At 54.0% G+C, this 18,394-nt stretch overlaps 1 protein-coding gene across 1 annotated transcript in view; it reads right to left on the bottom strand.

Annotated features, from left to right (window-relative positions):
• Nucleotides 1-18,394, bottom strand: part of MYO18B (myosin XVIIIB) — a 90,623-nt gene that overhangs the window by 46,357 nt on the left and 25,872 nt on the right. The window contains exons 13-22 of the mRNA XM_067306865.1: nt 17,507-17,597; nt 14,515-14,707; nt 12,847-12,927; nt 11,407-11,554; nt 10,709-10,868; nt 8,992-9,175; nt 7,969-8,170; nt 7,251-7,360; nt 2,009-2,074; nt 238-366 (exon numbers count right to left, since the gene is read on the bottom strand). Of these exons, the coding sequence (XP_067162966.1) occupies nt 238-366; nt 2,009-2,074; nt 7,251-7,360; nt 7,969-8,170; nt 8,992-9,175; nt 10,709-10,868; nt 11,407-11,554; nt 12,847-12,927; nt 14,515-14,707; nt 17,507-17,597 (1,364 nt within the window). The remainder of the gene's footprint in view (nt 1-237; nt 367-2,008; nt 2,075-7,250; nt 7,361-7,968; nt 8,171-8,991; nt 9,176-10,708; nt 10,869-11,406; nt 11,555-12,846; nt 12,928-14,514; nt 14,708-17,506; nt 17,598-18,394) is intronic.

Genomic DNA, 18,394 nt, shown 5'->3' with positions numbered 1-18,394 from the left:
GGACATGCAGCATGACACACCGCAGCCGCTGGCAGGCCACGGGAGAGGATCGCCTGCTCCCAGCAGTGCACGGGGCTCTGCGCTACCATTTGAAGGAGCAGTGTGCTCAGCGCAGAGGAGCTGTACTCTGTCCCATGAGGTGCACCTGGCCACGTCACAGCAGCACTGACCCTCCTGCAGCAGCCCAACCCTGTGCTGTGGTGGGCACAGGGTATTCGTGATCCAAGGGATGGATACCTTCAACCTCTTGAATTTCTGCCGGCTGAGGAAGCCCTTGCAAGCTGCCTGCAGGAGGATCATTTTCTGGGATATCAACTTGTTGCGCTGCTTCTCCAGCCTGGAGATGACCCCCGGCTTCAGGAAAACCTAGCAGCAAGCAGAGGCAGTTACTCACCCCTAGAACAGGGTCTGTCGCCAGCATCCGTCCAGCCAAGAAATGAAAGCTGCACACCGCCAACGGTCCATATTGCTGGTCAGCACAAGGCCACCTCCCCTAGCTCTGCTGGAGACCCAAGGTCCATGGACAGGCTCTGTCCGTGTCCTGCCCCCTGCCCAGCTGCATCTCCCTCACACCCCCCTCCGGCTCCAGCCCTCTCCAACGCCCTGAGCCGCTGTCACGGGGCCAAACGTGGCCCTGCAGGGGCACCAGCTGCCCTGTCCCCCTCGGTTTCATGGGGACTTCAGCGCTAAATACCCTCCCCAGGCACTTCACTGTGCTCACGCCGGCCCTGCCTCTTCTCTCTCCCTGCTTTTTGACATAAGCATCAACCATTTACAAGCAGTTCTAAGTCCTTGAAACTTTTTCCATGGATCACTGCACATTCCCTACCCTCTGCAAAGACAATGTTGGTACCTCTGCTGGAAAAGGCATTTCCGATAGCATACACGCACACACGCACACACAGAGCAGACAATAGCAGCAGAAAATAGATGCTAGTTTACAATGGGAAAAACAAAATTAACCACATCATTTTCTTCAACTGAACTTGCCATAAAGATGTCATAAACAATACAAATTTGCTAATGCTGTTGAATTTAGCCCACTATCGATCTTTCAGAATATAAGATGTCTCTCAGCCTCTGCCTGCTGAAGCTCTTGGGATGTGGACCAATCGCTTCCAAATATTGTGCACCATTTGCATAATTCAGTTTTAATAAAAAATAAATTACATTTGTGAACCCCGTGGCATACTTAAAGAGCTGCATTTTAAAGACGGCAAATTGAATCAAAGCACAATTCCAAGGAAACTCACTTTCTTGAGATAATGCTATGATTGCTTCACCACCTATTTGATTGTCTCATTAATGTCTGTATTAACTTCACAAGCCAGTGAGTTTTAGAAGCTAGTACAAAATCAATGCTCAAAGTGATGGCAAAACTAACTCCTATATAACAAGATGTGACTGGAGCTGCTATCACGCTATTGATTAAGTACAAGAGTTTCATAGAAGGGATAATTGCAAAGTGCAGTATGCAGGATGAAAGAAAGTTATGTTGCTTCACAGAACTGCTCCAGGAATTCTTTCTTTATAGACTCTGAGAGCTAAAAGCAAGCATGCATACAAAATTATTTTTTCTTTGAGATTATCAGCTTTAAGTTCATATCTTGTTACTGTGACAACTATTGCATCTGCAGCTGCCCAATTCAGCAGCCTTTTAACCCCAATCCCTCAAAGACCATGAGCTTCCTAAGCCCCATTTATTTCAGTGGGAAATCAAAGGTAATTAGGTGCTTAAATGCCAGTAGGAGCTGGATTTCAATGATTAGGTGTGTAGTTTACCTAGGGTAACGCTTTCAAATGGGAATTGGGAGCCTTCCTCCTCAGTTTTCACCGAGGCTTTGGTCCATCAGCCAGCCGGACACTTTGGGAAGCTCTGCAGCAGGAAGCAGAGGAGATGCCTTTCCTCGTTTTGGAAAGCTCGGGATAACTGGCAGTGCCTGGCTGGGAACGGCTGCGCTCATACGCATTGAGACCAGTGGAGAAGCACAGATTTTAGCCACCGTACCTGGCTGCGTCCTACTGCGATGCTTTTCTTCTCTAGATCGAGCACCTGGAAGAGCTCTTCTATCGCCTGTGGAGAAGGAGCACATCGAGGCGTTACAGAGACCCACCATTCGCGTGCAGGGGACGAACGCAGTCTGCGCGTGCCAGAGCCACGGCAGAGCCTGCAGACACGCAGGGATGGGGACTCGCTGGTGCATACGGGGACCGAGCCAGGGTGCACCCCGCTTGAAACCCGCGGGCAGAAGCATCCCCAGGCCCACCACCGCCAGCAGCTCGCTCCGCCGTCCGCTGGCGGCAGCGGGGTAACGTCCCATCCTAGTGACTGAGGAGGTCCCTTGCCGTGCCAGCACCACCGTGCACCAAAGCACGCGAGCCGTAAAGTCCACCTCACTTCTGGGGTCTGCAGCGATTCTTCACCCCTGCACCCTCGCTCCCTCCCCCCACGCAAAAGGGCACCCTCCCCTCGGTCTCTCTTAAACATTTAACATTTCTTTTCTTTTAGAATCAAAGCAGGCAGAAAAATAATTGTTAGGTCCTGGAGAAAAAACGCAGCGTGATCCCCCAGCAGACGGATTTCAGCCCATCCGCCGCACCACGAGTTTGCTCGCGAGACGTGTCGAGCAGGTTCATTAGCAATATTCCCTGGGCATCATACGCAGAAGGAGCCCCGCTGCCCCCCGTCACCCACGTGCGCTTTCCTCTCCCCCTCCGGCCCTCGCCAGGCTGCGCAGCCAGCCGAAAACGCGCAGAACGTGATACCAGCCAAACAGCACAGATTAGATTTGGGAAACATCAAAAGAAACTTTTTTCTAAGTTTTGATTTAATTTGGGAGTGTGAGCAACTATATCATTCCTACAGAAAATACAGACCAACCAAAAATATCCTCCAGTGCTTCCAGCTCAAACTCCACTGACTTGATTTCCAGCCACAATAACTGCAGCTCCATCTGTGTGTGCTTAGCGATTCTTTAAAAAAAAGGCCCCAGATTTGCTCGGGGTCCCACACCTAAACAAATCTTCCACTAAACTTAGCTCTTGTTCAGGTTTGCAATGAAACCTCAGTCCACATGCATTTCTGCAGTCTGGGATTTATTACAGAAATATCATTGAGAACCCTTAAAAGATATCGGCAGATCTCATGAGACATGCTAGTAAACAAAATATTAACCCAGCAGCTACTATTTTTTTCGAAAAATGTGTTACATTGACAAGTACATTCGACTACTTCATACGTTCCCAAGATAGCTGTTTCCTAAATGTGGAAAAAAAAAAAGGACACAATTCAGTTTCCAGCAAGCTGTTGTAGACAATTTCCCCAAATCAAAGATTTTTAGAGCACAGAATGAAAATAAATGGCTGGTTGTGTCTGTGGCTTACCCGCAGGCCGGGAGCCCAGCGCACCGAGGAGCCTCCGAACCGGCTTCTCAGCAGCGAGTGCCGGTCGGAAAGGGCTGGCTGCCGAGCTGGCTTTGGAGGGAATGGGGAAGGGGATCCGCAGGAGCAGGAGAGCTCCCCTCGCCCGTCCCCGCCGCCTCCGGTCCGGAGGGACCCGCACGCCGGCCGCCGGCTCCTGGCGGGGCTGCCCGGCTCCCCCAGCTGCCGAACGGCCGCACCGGTGGGTCTCCCCACGCCTCGGCGCCAGCAGCCGCAGGGACGCTTCCCTCCGGCTTCGTTACTGAAAGCCTCTGTTCTTGGAGAGAGAGGCGGGAAGGAAAGCTGCGCTTTCATCCCAAATGCCGTCCGAGGAAGCAGCCTGCTGGTGCGGAGCCGAGCCCTCCAGCAGGGAGCCAATGCGAGATTATTCCTGAGTCTTAGGAGAAGCCTGAATTCAATTACCTTGAGCTTTGGACCAACATGTGAAAGCAGTGGTAGAAGCAACAGCCAGAAATCCCGCACGTTTCCTCAAGGCAATGAACACTCTCTGGACAAACAGAGGATTTGAAAACCCTGGAGCTACAGAAACCATAACAAAAATCCTCCACTAATGCCGCGCTCAGCGCAGAGTCCCCGGGCTGCCTCGCGCGTCCCCGCTCACACTGCCCCTTCCCACCTGGGAAACCCTTCCAAGGCGCTGGGCTCCGAGCGCCGCGGCAGGGGCTGCCGGGCCCCGGCACACGTGCCTGGCGTTACAACTAGCACAAAAGCGCTCCTGCGTGCTCCGGAGCCAGGTGATGGCACACACCAAAGGTGGGCCTCCGGCTTGGGCTAGAAGGAGGATAAGATCCTATACTAGGAGTTGGCCCTTAACAGATGCAGTTAGTCTGCAATATAACCACACTAACGCCCACGCATATCCAGAAGCCAAAGAGCTCAGAAAAGCAGAGCCTCGGGATAACCCGATTTGGGAGCTTTTCAGGCTCTCAGACTCAGGCGCTGGCCTTGAAGACGGCTCATCACCGCGAGCGCATGCCTCCTCCCCGGCAGCACCCGCGGCGCTGGCGGACACGCGCCCCGGCGCTTCTCCTCCAGCCTGGCGGGCCGTGAGAAAGAAAGGGAAAAGGCAAAGGATTCTCCTGGATCACTGAGAAACCTCTGAGCAGCGATTAGGAGGGGACCTGTCAGACGTATCACAGGCTCCTGTAAGTGCCACCGCTTTTCACGCCGGCGAAGCAGCCAAGGGAGGCGTTCCCAGCGTGCGTTCCCGCCGGCGCGGGAGCATCCCAGCCCGCAGGACCGGCAGAGCCCGCGGCCCCGCGAGCTGGCGCACGGGGCAAGGGGAGGACGGCATGCGCCAGCCCACAGGGGCACGACTCCTTGGGACACGGCCCCGTGGGCGCAGCCGGACCGCTGGGTGTCCCGTGCGTGGGCCTGCACCACCGCCCTGCGATGCACGCGCTGACGACAAACACGCCGCGGGCTCCAGCGGCCGGGTTAACGCGGCTTACGGAAAAGCATCCTCCTGCTAACAAAACCGCATGACAACAAGCTCCAGGGAGGACGGGATTTTTCAGATCTTCTGCTTACACGCTGCTGACGAGGCACCCTCTGCCTTCTTACAGCGTTTAGCAACAATATTGACCTTTTCCAACTGTCAAACTAGTCTTATTAAATCCTGAGGTCTTAACTGAATTTGCACACATTCGCTGGCAGTTTGCGCAACAGCGCACGTGCTCATGTTTAATTCATCTCCTCGCGGCTCTTCCCACCCCGAACGCTTATCAGCTTCTGCAGAGGTTGTTACAGGGGCCGGGGCAGGCTGCCCTGGTTTTCGCTACAAATTTATTATGAAACAAACAAAACTGGCAAGTAAATAAAATCTTCGCCCTCATTCCTGAGCTCCATCAATTTGCAGGCTTAGCATGAGGCAAGGAGCCACCTCGGGCCGCTGTTTCTAGAGGTCCCTGCAGGCACATGAGGGCTGGTCCGTGGGAATCGCCAGGCGATCCCGGCTCCGTTGGCTCCCTGGGGATCCTGCCCCCACGGGCACGTGCCACCCCAGACCACAGCCCTGACCCCGGAAAGCCCTGCCCCACCCTGAGCAGCCCTGACCCCCCTAGATCGTGGGATCAGCCAGGGGTGCAGAGGGAAACGGAGAGAAAAACCAAAGCCGATGTTTAAATTATCCCCGACCTCTTCTGCAAACACTGCTTGGCCTGTCCACGGCCATCTGCTTTTTGGGGGAGCCCAAAAGCCCAGCCACGGGAAGCAGCCCCGACTCCAGGAGTGGAAGCACTGGGGCAGTCGGTGCCGGCTGCACCCTGCTGGGGCGAGGGACGGGCACGGCCACGCTGGGCAAAAGGAAAGCACGTGTCCCCCTCTGCACGTGCCTCTGCTGCACAGCGCGTGTAACCCTGCCCTGCGAAATCAGCCCTGCAAGGCTGGTGGCCAGAGCACCGGAGAGCCGTGGCATCAGCCAGCTCTGAGCAAGCAGGAATTTCAAAGCAGTTTGCTCTTGAGTATTAAAAAGAAGTAATAGCAGGCTTCACTTCCAGGCTGATTTCTCAAAGTCCTCTCCATGGTGCAATAACACTGGCAAATGCAGCCCACGCTAGGAATGTTTACTGCATTTGCAAAAACACAGTCCTGAGGGGGACTAAAAGCAGAGCTTTGCTACTATTCCAGGAACAGCCTAGCGGCTTGCTAGAGGACTCGGGTCACTCTGCTTTCAGTCCCACACAGGAAGGGTGAGGACAAGCAGGATGTAAAGCTCCCCCTGCAATCCAGAGCCTCCCTCTGCTGTGCACTGGGGCTTGTCGAGTGCACCTTGACCATAACTCCAGCAGAATATCTGGAGGAAGGTGCATGAAAGCAGCACCAACCGAGTCACTCTTCTCCCAGTGATTAATCCCCTGCTTTAGATAAGATCTACAGGGAGGAAATGAGGACGCTTTATACATTGGCAATGAATTAAATGGCTGTATTGCATGAACTCAGAGGGAAAATCAGAGATGCATCATGGTTCCTACACGGCTGCGCCCACTGCTTTTCAAAGTCAGCAGCAATGCAGGGAGAGAGGCCCATCGCCGGCCCCTGTAAGACCTGAAGTCCTTGTTCATTAATACTGAGCGCTGACAGCTCAGCGCCTGAACAGACGGGCTGACTCCGCAGATTCCTGGACCTAACCATCATTTCTCGGCAGCCCTGCCGATTCTGGCAAGCTAGCCTGAGCCTCGCTGGATGTATTTTTCCTCCTTCACTCCTAGTTCCTGAAGACAGTCACGCACTTAAGAACCCCCAGGCCTGCACTCCCAATGCCCTTACCACAGCTTTCAGGCTGGCACCCTCGTCCACAGCTGTCCAGATGTGCACCCCTCCCCACGGCAGCCCTGCAGCCCAGGCGGGCTCTGGGGTAGGGAGCATCGCCCACGGCTGCCGGGAGGCACCGGGCTCCGCTGGCTTGCAGACCCGCAGGCAGGGGCTCCACAGCCCCACCAGTCGCCTAAGGAACCATATTGACCTTTTTGCTTTATCTCAGTCACCAAAAGAACAGATAAGGCTGGGAGGTGGGAAGCAGCTCCTAACCCGCAGCGCAGGGAGATGCTGGCCCAGCCCAGCCGTTTGGAGAGAGAGGATGGCCAGTGTCATGCGCGTGCGGGTTACAGCGACTGCCAGAGCAGGGACCGTGTGTCACGAGGGAGCTCCAGTAATTGCTCCTAATTGCACAGAAAGTCTCGATCATATTAGGCAGGGCACAAAAAGCTCAGCCGCTGGCGGAGCCCCAGAGGGGCTCTTAGCTCACAGCACGCCGTCTCCAGGCCTGCACCGCGCTGCTGCAGCCGTGCCAGCCCCTGCCCTGGACGTACCTTGCTCTCATCCGGCACCTCGTAGGCGGACGTGTATTTCTTCATCACCTCCGGAGCCAGCACCTGGAAGCGGCGCTGGAACTGCGTCAGGGGCAGGCGATCCGCATAACCTGGGGACAGGGAGGAGGGCAGGCACGTTTCAGAGGGGCCGCGTGCCCCGCGAGCACGGCCTTTGCGTGGAAATACTGGGAAGTCATGCAGTTAGTGGGGAAACGGGTGCTACCCCTTATGGGGACAGGATCCCCGCAAAGAGCGCAAGCAGAGAGCAGTCGGAGAAGCACCTGGCACAGATGTGCTCAGGAAGGCGGGATGCTGCCCCATGCCTTGCTTTGGGGAGGAAACGCTGGGGAGCCTCCTGCACGGGGTCGCTCTGCTTCCGCGCAGCCTGGGAGCCCCATGACTGTGGGTCAGTGCTGGCTCCTGCCTGACTGTGTGCGGCACGTCCATCCCCTCCCATGGCGACCGGCCGGGGCGGAAGAGACCAAGCCTGGGGTGCACTGACATAGCTGTCCCGGGAGCACCGTGGGCTGCGGCAGGAGAGAAGCTGGGAGCCCTTGCAAACCCACAACAGCAAAAAAGCACTGGGGGCTTCAGCACAGGTGGGGCTGCCAAGAGGCAAACGGCGAGCGGAGCGCAGGAATGGCTGAGCCACCGGCAGGACCGCACCACCCGCACGCGGTCCCGCGAGCCCACCCACCCCAGCGCGCAGGAGGCTCACCGGTGCGGTAGAGGCGCACGGCATCCAGCAGCTGGGCGCCTGCCAGCTGGGCTCGCAGAGCCGGGACGTCCAGCTGCAGGTCTCCCTCGGGCGGCGCGGGGGGCTGAGATCCCGCGCCGTCCGTGCCATCCGCCCCAGCTCGTGGAACCAGGCAGTGGATAAAGTGCAGCTGGGATCTTTTGAGCAAGTTTGTGAGTGCATCCTGCCAGATAACCAGAGATCAGCAAAGGCATCGGGGCTGGAGGGAGCGGGGAACGGGGTAGCACATGGGGTCAGCTGGGCCAACACTCCCTTTCCGCCCACCTCGGGGTTTAATGGGCACGTAAAGGAATTATTCTCAGAGTGCTAGAAATTCATCTGCTTAATTAGGAACAGCGGTTTCTGCCCCTCGTGTGGAGCTGAGAGGCAAGTCACAAACGCTGAGCTGTACCTTTTCTCCAGATGTCCTAGGCTTTCCGTTGACAGGTCTATGGGTTAGAAAAAGCTAACAGATGGGCTTACTCCTGCAAGGGTTTAGGGTTTCTGGGCAGGGATTTGCCCATGAGCTCTGCCAGGGAGATCCAGGATCACAAGGAGGCCTGGCAGACGAGTCTACAGAAACTAAAGCTTGTCTCCTTAACAGAATTTAGGCACCTAATTACTACTAAGATCAGCAGGAGTTTGGCACATAACTGGCATGGTGGTCTGGTCTCCTGAGCGCTTAAAAGGATTAAACACTGGCACAGCCAGGTGCACATGTAATCTGCTTTACGGTCTGTTTTCCAGGAACACTTTCCTGTAGGGACAGAGGCTTCCAAGAGGCTCTTTGGCCACTGGCACTCAGAGCCGTGTCCCAGGGCCGTGGGACCGCAGGCAGAGCTGCACCAGCAGCCAGAGCCCGGCACCCGCTGGCGTGGGAGACACGTGCCCCGGGCGCCCTGGAGAGCCAGGGCTGCCGCTGTGCTGAACGCGCAGCGTCGCAAACGCGCTGACGCCCTCCCCGAAGGCCCAGCGCAGCACCCATGTCCCTGCGCCCACACTCACCGCCTGGAGTTTGAGCTGAGCGCACACGGATTTCCTCTTCACGGCGGCAAAGCTGTTGGTGAAGGTCTTCCTCACACAGCCAATTCGCTGCAAGACTGGCTGGGAATATCCCTCCAGACCTGCCACAGAGCGGCAAATCAGGGGCATTTTGGACCGAGGCAGGAACAGGTCCTTCAGAGCGTTTCTGTCGGGAGTGAAGCAGTGAGACAAGGATGACAGAGCTGCAGAGATGCTGGCCTACAGGGCATGGGAAACCGTCTTTGCAACGAGTTTGATAGTCCTCTGGAAGGGGAAGAGAAAGGGGGACTGTGCATTATTTCGCTCCCTGCAACACCGGCAGCAGGGTCCCCACTGCACTAACGCTCCTGGGAGAGTTTGCTGAGAGCCTGCAACAGGCAAGAAAAGAGGGAGCAGAGGCACCTTTCCATCCGTCATTTATCCCTGGCTCGGGCACTGAGCTGTTCACGGCTATTAAAACTTTCCTGAATTGAAGCCCAAACAAAATGAGCTGAAAGTCTTTAAACAGAAGGTTAAATTTATCATGTATGTGGAGACATCTGTAACAGCTTGATTACATTTCAATTCCAATTTAGTTTACAAGGTTTTTAGACGCAGCAATGAAAACCCGAGCAGCTGCTGTGTGGAAGTTGCCCTTGGCGGGCAGCATCTCCCTGCCGGATGAGGCCCTGCGCTGATCCTGCTCTCCCTGCCCCGGCACAGGACGGACCCTGCGCGGCTCAGGCCAACCCTGATGTTGGCCCCTCCGGATCAGGAAGAGGCAGCAAGACCATGTTCCCGCAGCCGAAGGGGGTTTCCCTTAGCCCGCACCGGGCACCAGGCTGCTGAGCCCCCGACTAGCACCGTGTGCTGGAGCATCGCCCCAGGCTGCACGGCCGCAGCCTCAGGGCTGCAGAGCACGAGCACCCGCCACCGCTCTGCCTCTCGCACTGATGCAGCCTGCCGGGAAGGGAAGTTTCCGCTGAAAATGTCCATGAAATGGATCTGCTGATTGGAAGAAATCAGACGGTTTTGATGGAAAGCTGTTCAACTGTGGCATTATTCACCAGCTCTCTGTTTAGTGCCTGCCGCAATCAAAATGTGTAGATCTGGCTGTCAGTCAGGCTGGGGGGGTGACGCTACTGCAAGTGAAAGATGGCTGAAACTCAAATCACTTGACATCTGCTTAAACCACCTTAACTAAACTCTCAGGATTTCTGCAAAGCTGAGGTGAAAAGAGCCTTTTTTTCTGCTTTTCTTGCATTTTTTTTTATCAGAGCTGAGCTGGACTCCAGCAATGAGGTGTGACAGCGACACTTCGCCACTGCTGTCCGTGACAAGCCCGAAGGGAACAACGGCACGTGCTTTCCTCACATCAGCCAATGATGGCTGGAGAAACCCCCCATGGCAAGAAGTGCTTGCCAGCAGGACTGCCCGCCCTGGCTGTTTGCAGCTCCTTTGGCTTCAGCCAGACTCCAGGTCCTCTCCTCTCTTTTGGGCTGCCCCACAAAACCCACCCCTTTCCCCACCATCATCTTCCTCATAGACCTGCAGAAGGTTTTGCAGGTTCCAGCTAAAGCTCTCCATCTCGCTACGGGAGGTTATTCCCCAATCCACTCCCGTTGGCAAGGTGATCACCACTGGCGCTGTGGTGAGCGAGACCCTGAGTAGAGCAGCCCTCTTTAACACCCCCAAGCCTGGCGCCCGCCCTGATACTTACACCTTGGACTGCTGCAGGACCTGGATGGCGTTTTGCGCTGACAAGTTGAGTTTGGCTTTGTTGACCCAACCCGTGAGGTCGTAGCGAACAGGGTCTGTGCCCAGCTGGTGGAAGATCTCGAACTGCAGCGCCTGCTCACACTTGCGCATGTAGCGTTCCTCTGTAAGAGCGACCCAACAGCAAGAGGAGGTTACTGGGCAATAGCCATGTGGCTGCGTGCTAGAGAGGTCTGCAAAGGTTGCATCAAAAGGGGGTTTCCTGCGGTTGGCCCCCCTGGCCCTGCTCCAAGGCGACCTCGTATGGGAAGAGCTCCTGCAGCCTCGGCTAGTGGAGGGTGCAGGGATCACCCTGCAGCACCTTGCACCGAGGCACCAGCTCCCCCATGTCCAAGCCAGGATCCTGACCAGGCGCTTCCGTCAGCGGCTGCCATCCAAGCAGCTGCAGAGGCAGAAAGGCCGGTCAGCCCCGGCCAAGGCAGAGTACCAGGAGTGAGTCTGGGAAGCCCACACTTATCTTGCTGGTTGGAGAAAGCTCAGAGTTGTGTTTATTAGGAAACCAGAATCACCCAAGAGGAAAAAGCCTAGTGAGATATTTAATTTACTGGATAGTTTTTTAAATTTCCAAAGCTAAATGACAATGCCAAGGCAAGGCAGCTGGGAGACCTAGGGAGCTGCCAAGCTGTCCCGCGTATTCCTTACCCTCCTGGTCAGCTCCTGTCTTGGCAAAGTAGGAGCACAGGCGGTCGAAGGCAGCACTGTCCCCAGAGCCCTGAATCAGCACCTCCTCGTCCAGGATCCATAGCAGCCCCCGGGGACCATCTGCTGGACCGCCGGGCAGTGCCTGTGGCTAGCAAAGGAAAAGTCCCTCAGGGCTCGGAGAAAGGCACGGGAGGGCAGCCAGCAGCAGGGCAACTCCAGCCCGCACACACACCAGCTCTGCCCAGCGCTGCCAGTTCCTGGGAAGGGAAGAAGCCTCTGCCCAGCTGTCTCTCCTGCCTTGGACAAGCCTTGGACAGGCTCAGGAAAGCCTCCTGGCCTGCTCCAGCTCTGGACATCACCCATGAAACCCTCTGCAGGACGCTGTGTCCTGCAGAGCCAAGTCAGCCCCGGCTCTGATGCCAGGCTGGAAAGGGCACCCAGGATGGAGGACTGTCCACTTGGGTTTGAGCAGAAAGGGCATATAAATATGCAACAGAGAGCACCTTGCAGAAGCAGTGAGACAGGCCAAACCGCCTTCCTGAGGGACATTTTACCCTATGACCAGCAAACCTACCACTAGCTATAGTCCACTTGTAGGGCTGATCTCTTGGGAAGCCTATTGCTAAAGCACCCTTGTGAGGGGCCCTGCTTATGAGCAGCCGCTTCTCTTCTCCTGATCCCGACTGACAGATGTGGCCTGCGCTCTGCTGGCATGGTCACTGTTCTGCATGCCGAGCCTTGTCCCAGAACTACGCACAACAGCTAACAGCCAGCTCCTGAGGCATGGGGAGCTGCTTGATCAGAGCATCGGCGGTGCCTGGGATAAAGAATTTCTCATTTCCAGGTCACCAGCTCGAGCCTGACCCAGGTGCGTATATACCAATTCAGTGATGGCTGTTTAGCCACCTATAGAAGACAAGTTGGGATTGTGTAGCCAGCTGAAACCCATCGCATCAAACATCGCCGGCATCTCCTTGGCGCTGAGCACTGCTCCAGCCCGCTTTGCTGCAGTTCCCAGGCAGCAGTGAGAAGAGGTGCTGGGCCGTGCCATGAGCCCAGCATCTCCCGCCAGGCTGAACAGAGCACAGGAGAGACGGACTGGGGCAGCAGCCGCTGGGGTGACTCAGCCGTACACCCCAGGACATACAGACTTCGTTCCAGGGGCGATCACTGTGCCTCCACCAGCACTAAAATGTGTGTTTTAAAACACCAAGAAGATACCAATTGATGTTGTACCCTTCCCTGTAATGGCCTAGGAGCTGTTCTGCTTGTGCCAAACACATCACAAGGGATCATGAGACATCATGACATCTCCCTCTGCCTCAAGAAATCCTCACTCCTCTGGGAGGGAGAAAGGTGCTTGTGAAGTGTCAGACCGACAGCCAGCTTCTAGCACGGACAGAGCAATAAGTCACCACTCTGGTTATTGGGACAGATTACCTGTGATGGGTTCAGATCGATGATGGACAGCGTGGCCCTTGGAGAGAGCTCTGGAAGATCAAAAGACACCTCAACATTTTCCTGGAAAACATCATTTAAAAGTTAACTTCAGTCATGATCTGGCATACGAAATCCAAGAGGAAATGCACTTGCAAGAAGGGGGAAGAAGAAGGTGCCTGCGCCCGTCCCGCTCTGCTTTGTGGGATCTGACGCTGGCTGAGCAGCGCTCCCGGTGAGACATCTTTGAAGTGACAGCAGTGGCACAGCCACGCTTGCCATCACAGGAAGGACTGTCAGGACCACTGCGCTCAAAGGGCTTCTGCAGCACTTCTGCGAGCGTCAGACAAGTTGCATAAATAATGGATATAAAAAAAAGTTGAAGACTTAACAAGAAAGCATCAAGAAAATAATCAATTATTTAATTTGCAGCTTGAAGGCTCACTGTTGTTTTTATTAAATTTCCCTTTCTAAATGGAGAACTTCAGGTCGAGTCCCGTGTTGCCCAGCTCTGGGTGCTGCAGGTAATCACTGCACCTTCCCCATGAGTGACATTAAATCCAGCCCTTGCTCCTGCCACTGGTCCCTGCGCTGGGCCCGGGTATGCGCCGGTCTCGAGGAGAGGCAGCAGCTCCTCGGAGACCATCTTTCCACGAGCATGCTCTGACCCCATGCAGCTAACAGAGCCGCCTGCGCCAAGGGCAGCTGCGAGGTAAGTGGATCCTTGCTCACGTGCAAACCGGGGATGTTCAGCAAAATCCAAAGCTTTCATCTCTCTCCATGGTAACATAGAGAGGTTTTGCTCAGGGATTCATGTCTGCAGCCTGTGCATGCAGGTGGAGCAGAAAGCAGCAGCTGGGCCTGAATTTCACTTTGCACCGAGGGCACCATTGGTGACTGAGCTCTGCGAGGAATGCAGGTCATTTGTCATTTGGGCTCAGGCTCCAAGTCGCACTAGCATGGCTGACAGATAAACTCGTTGCAGCAGCCTGGGCAGCCATCCTCAGCCACCAGCAAACCCGAGGTGATGGGGCCTTGCCGAGCCATCTTTCATTTCAAGCTTGGTCAGTAACTACATATTCATTGCTACTGAAGAACATACATATACTTACTTGGCCCAAGTGATGTGTGAATATTAAGCCATGGGAATTCAACTATTTTTCCAAAGCTAGAATTATTAATGTATGCTTAATAATGTCTAATTAGTTCATCTCTACTTAAAGATTTTTACAGCAGTTTATTTCTGCAGTAATTTACCATTTTCCTTTTTATTCTCTATCTAGCGCCTGAGGAAATTTAGCAAAACAGCTGCATCAATAGAAGGGTTCAAAGTTTTCTGAGCTGGAAAAAGCTTGCCCAAACAGATCCCCAAGACAGACTGGCATTTCTAGCATGTAAGAAATATATGATGATCCAAGAGGCCTGGGGCAGCAGGGGGACGAGAGGGACTTAGCTCCAGGCCTATTGCCCGTTCAGACCCCCAGCACCTCTGCAACACTCCTCCCGTTCAAGCCACTTGACAGAGTTACTGAGCCGTGGCACAGCAGGGGACAAGGGCCCGTGGAGCCAAATGCAAAGCTCGTGCCCCCGGGGCTAAGAAGGGTGCTCTGGCTGACACGTAGCCGGGAGCGCGGCCTCGACTCCTAGGGCGACCCGGCCCTCAGGCCTCACCTCTTTGTACCTCTCCATTTCCGAGACAAACGTTTTCTCGTAGAAGAGGGCTTGCAGCCGTTCGTGCACGTAGTTGTGACAAAGCTCTTCAAAAGTGGCCGCTCGCTCCCTCTTCTGATGCCGTGGGTTGTGAAAGCCAGGCGTGTCCACCACCACGATCGAAGCCATGGAGAGGTGGTGGGACGAAAAGGACCTGGGGAAACAGTCGTACACAGCATGGGTGTTTCACCCACAGACACACACCTGAGTCCAGCTTTCATAGAGCCACCGTTTCCTCCCCAGCGTGTGCAACCCTTCATTAGCACCGTTCCAAGCAGTCACTCAAGTACCAGCAACCGTCCCAGCACTTTCCACCCTTCGGCCGCCCAGTCGGACACCACCTGCCTGTGTCTCCAGTCAGGGAGCACTAACAGTCACATAGCACATTTTCTTCTCTTGTCCCTTACAGCCTGAGTTTCACCCACATCTTCTCTGATCCACTCAAGCCAAGTGGCTTCTCCCAGCCTAGATGCAGCCCGTCTGGCATGGGCTATTCCTGACCTGGCTTAACAGATGCTTTGTTAATGAGAGGATGAGATGCGTCCGCTTCCACACTTGTTCCTGTCCTGACACTCTACTTATTTAAAATGCTAAATCTTAATCCAAATGCATTAGGTTTAATAGAACAGTTGATTTGAAAAGTGGCTAAACTGACATGTGATGCCAACGTTGATGACACGGTGAGTTTCCAAAACACAAATTATAGGACCATGACGTATATGGTGTTTGTACATGAGAAGACTGCCAATTTTTAGTTCTTGATGAAATCTATAATTGGAAATGCAGGTGGTGACAGGCATGATCTGAGGAACAGGCATCAAGTTGGTTCTTGAGAGAAAGAGAGATACTGCTTGCAACTTCTTAAAATGTTGCTTGCAGCCATTCCCAGTGTTTCAGATCAGAGCAGCAGGAGAGCACAACCCCGAGAAATCTCTGGGATTGTTTTTAACGCACACTTCTGAAACAGCCATCACATTGTGCTATTCCGCACTTTACCAGCTGCAGAGCTTCTTGGCCTTTCCCATCACCTCCTCCTGCAGGCAGCTTGCTGGCAGGCAGCCCTCTGCAGTGCACTTGGGTGAGATTTAAGAAGATGCATTTCTTCTACATGGCACAGGCCACTGAGAGTTCCTGCACCTTGATGAAAGTACAAGGTTGAATGAAGAAACAAAAATGTATTTAGAAATTGCTTAAAGAATTTCATTTCAGCACCTTCCTGCAGCAACACCAGCGTGTGCTACACTCTGGCGCTGCAGAAGCTGAAAGCGATTCAAGTTCACAAGCACTATCAACTCACTGAAGAAAATAACATTTTCCAGACTGCACTGAAACATATGTTTTCACTTGGACCTACATGATCTTTGTTGCAATGGTTTAAAAGGATTTGGTAGGTTGGTTTGGAAAATAAAATCAGAAAAAGCAAAGCAAGCTTTAAAGGGAAGACAGGACATGGGACATATCTTCTGAGCTAATGCTGTTATTCAAGAGAACCAGCAATATTTTGCTCTTGTTGATGTTGATGCTAAGACCTTACAGCAATTTCCCTTTGAAACCTGGTTGCTATAAGTTAAAATAGAAAATAGGCTAAAATAAACCTGTGACAATGATACAGAGTATTTTCAATCACCAGATTTGATGTGGATGCTGACTTTGAGGAATTGAGTTGTGAAACAGAGCTAAGAAAACTAAATGGTTTGGGAGCCTGGTTCTTCTCTTACCCCACTATTAAATTACTCCATTTGAGTAGATCTTTCAGATTTTCACCAGTTGAAGAAGTAGACATCAGACCACAGAGAATATCCTTCCTGTCCTGACTCTTGAGATGGATGCTGCTGTGATCCCAGGGAAACAGGGAAAAGTAACACTTGCTGAGCTTCACCAGTCCCCAGACAACAGGACACAAACACAGACTGATAAAGCATCTCTGGTGCCAGACCCTCTAATTTTTGATATTTTGATCCTCTCTTGCAATCAAGCTTTTCTCAAGAAGCAATTCCTAGCAAGCATCTGCATGGCTCACCATGGGATTCCCCGACTGGTTTATTGCTCTGTACATACTGGTAACCTTGATTTCAATCTGCAAAGTCACATCTATTATTAATAAGTAAACAAGCTGCATCTCAGCGCTGCAATGCTCTGATTTTAGCTGCTTGGTATTTACACTTTCTGTGCTGCCTGCTGGGAAATGAGATTAGTGGAAGTATCTTCAGAACAAGAGCATCCGACAGAGGTGTGCGCTGCAGCAGAAAACGTGCTAATCGGCTGCCAACACCACGGGCACCCCGTGGCCAGGGAGGTTTCAGCTCCCGAGGAGCCGGGAAAGCTCTGAGCCAAGAGCAGGCGCAAGCGAGGCGGTGAGGTTGCTGTGGCTGCACACCAGCAGAAGATGCGCCTTGCTGCAGCATAAGCCTCCACTTTCAGAAATGTCAGACTTCTGCTCGGGAGCGAAGCAGGGCAGCCGAAAGCAGCTGGCGGCCTGGGACGCGGTGCCATACCAGCGCACCAGAGACGGGCACCGAGGCGCCGGGCCTGGCCCCACACACTGCCAGTGGCTCAGCACTTCTTCCCACCATGAAGGCACTCAGGAGAGAAGAAACAAATGGGCACGTGGGTGACCCAGGCCAGAGCCAGCAGGCAAAGAGCAGGCAGGAGAGACAGGAGGCCCACGCAACACCGGTCGGGCTGAGCACCTAACTGCTGCTCTCTGGGGACTTCTGGTCCACGCTGGCAGGCTCACCAGGAGCCCACACACTCTCTGATACGGATATTTTCGGATAACCTTTCTGCAGCAGGCAGCGGCTGCCTGCTACATGCATCTCTCCAGAGAGCTCCCAGTAAAGGTTGCTCTTCGCTAGAGCCAGGAGAAGGACACGTTAGCGTTGAATGTCATGAACGTGCCTTGTTTCTGGGTGCACAGAGGCACCGCTGGCGCAGGCCCCGGCAGCGCCCGTACCTGTTGATCAGGGAGACGACAGCAGCGAAAAGCTCCTCGTAGAGACCCGCAGCCATCCCCTCCACGCACTCCACGCCCGTCATCTTCGGCCCTAGCACACATAAAGAGAAGAGCAGGCAGAGACACGTCATTTAGTTCCCGCTGAGTCCAACCTGCCTGAGACACAATCAGTTGCAGGTGTTTCCCTTGCTCTCTGGGTAAGACAACCTGCGCTGCTCCTAATTTCTGTCTGGCAGATGCTACATAGCTCCAGTTACACCAGCAATAAACATCCAGGTGTATACCTTCAGTTCCTCTAGTGCTTCTGGCCTAATTTATATTTAAGAAGTAAAACCATCACCATATTAAGGGCCAGTGCTGCAAGTTCTTGCTTCTATCAGCACAGCCTGCAGCAGCCCAGCTGTAATTCAGTCGCTGAGGACTAGTCCGGCACGGAAAGGCTGACCTTAAAACTGGGCGATATCTCATACTCTCCCCCATCTGTGCGTGCTGGATCTGCCTCTGCAGTTTAGGTCCCTGCATTAATTTGAAGTTTATACTGGTTCAGCAACGTTTTGTCAAGCACTGGTGTGTGGTACCGCACACTATCCAGCTCTCCCTGAGCCGCACGGGCACATGCACAAAGCGCAAGCGCTGCTTCATTTATGAGCATGGTGGAAGGAAGCTCCCTGCCAGCTCCAGCTGCCCTTTTGCGATTTTTTTTCCTTTTATCCCTTCCTGTTCCTTTTCTGGGGGGAGCTCTTAAAGCATTTCATGGTCTTTCTTTAACCCTGAAACCCAGCTGGTTGCTAGGGAACAGGCAACCTCCTTGCACCCTTCGCAAACACGACAGTCCTTTTTGCAGCAAATGTCGGAGAGCCACAAGCCCTGGCTGCAAACACGCAGAGG

This window comes from Apteryx mantelli, chromosome 17 (genome assembly GCF_036417845.1).
Source record: "Apteryx mantelli isolate bAptMan1 chromosome 17, bAptMan1.hap1, whole genome shotgun sequence".
NCBI classification, from domain to species: Eukaryota; Metazoa; Chordata; class Aves; order Apterygiformes; family Apterygidae; genus Apteryx; species Apteryx mantelli.
The sequence above is the reverse complement of the archived record's forward strand: the minus strand, read 5'-3'. Positions and strand labels throughout refer to the sequence as shown.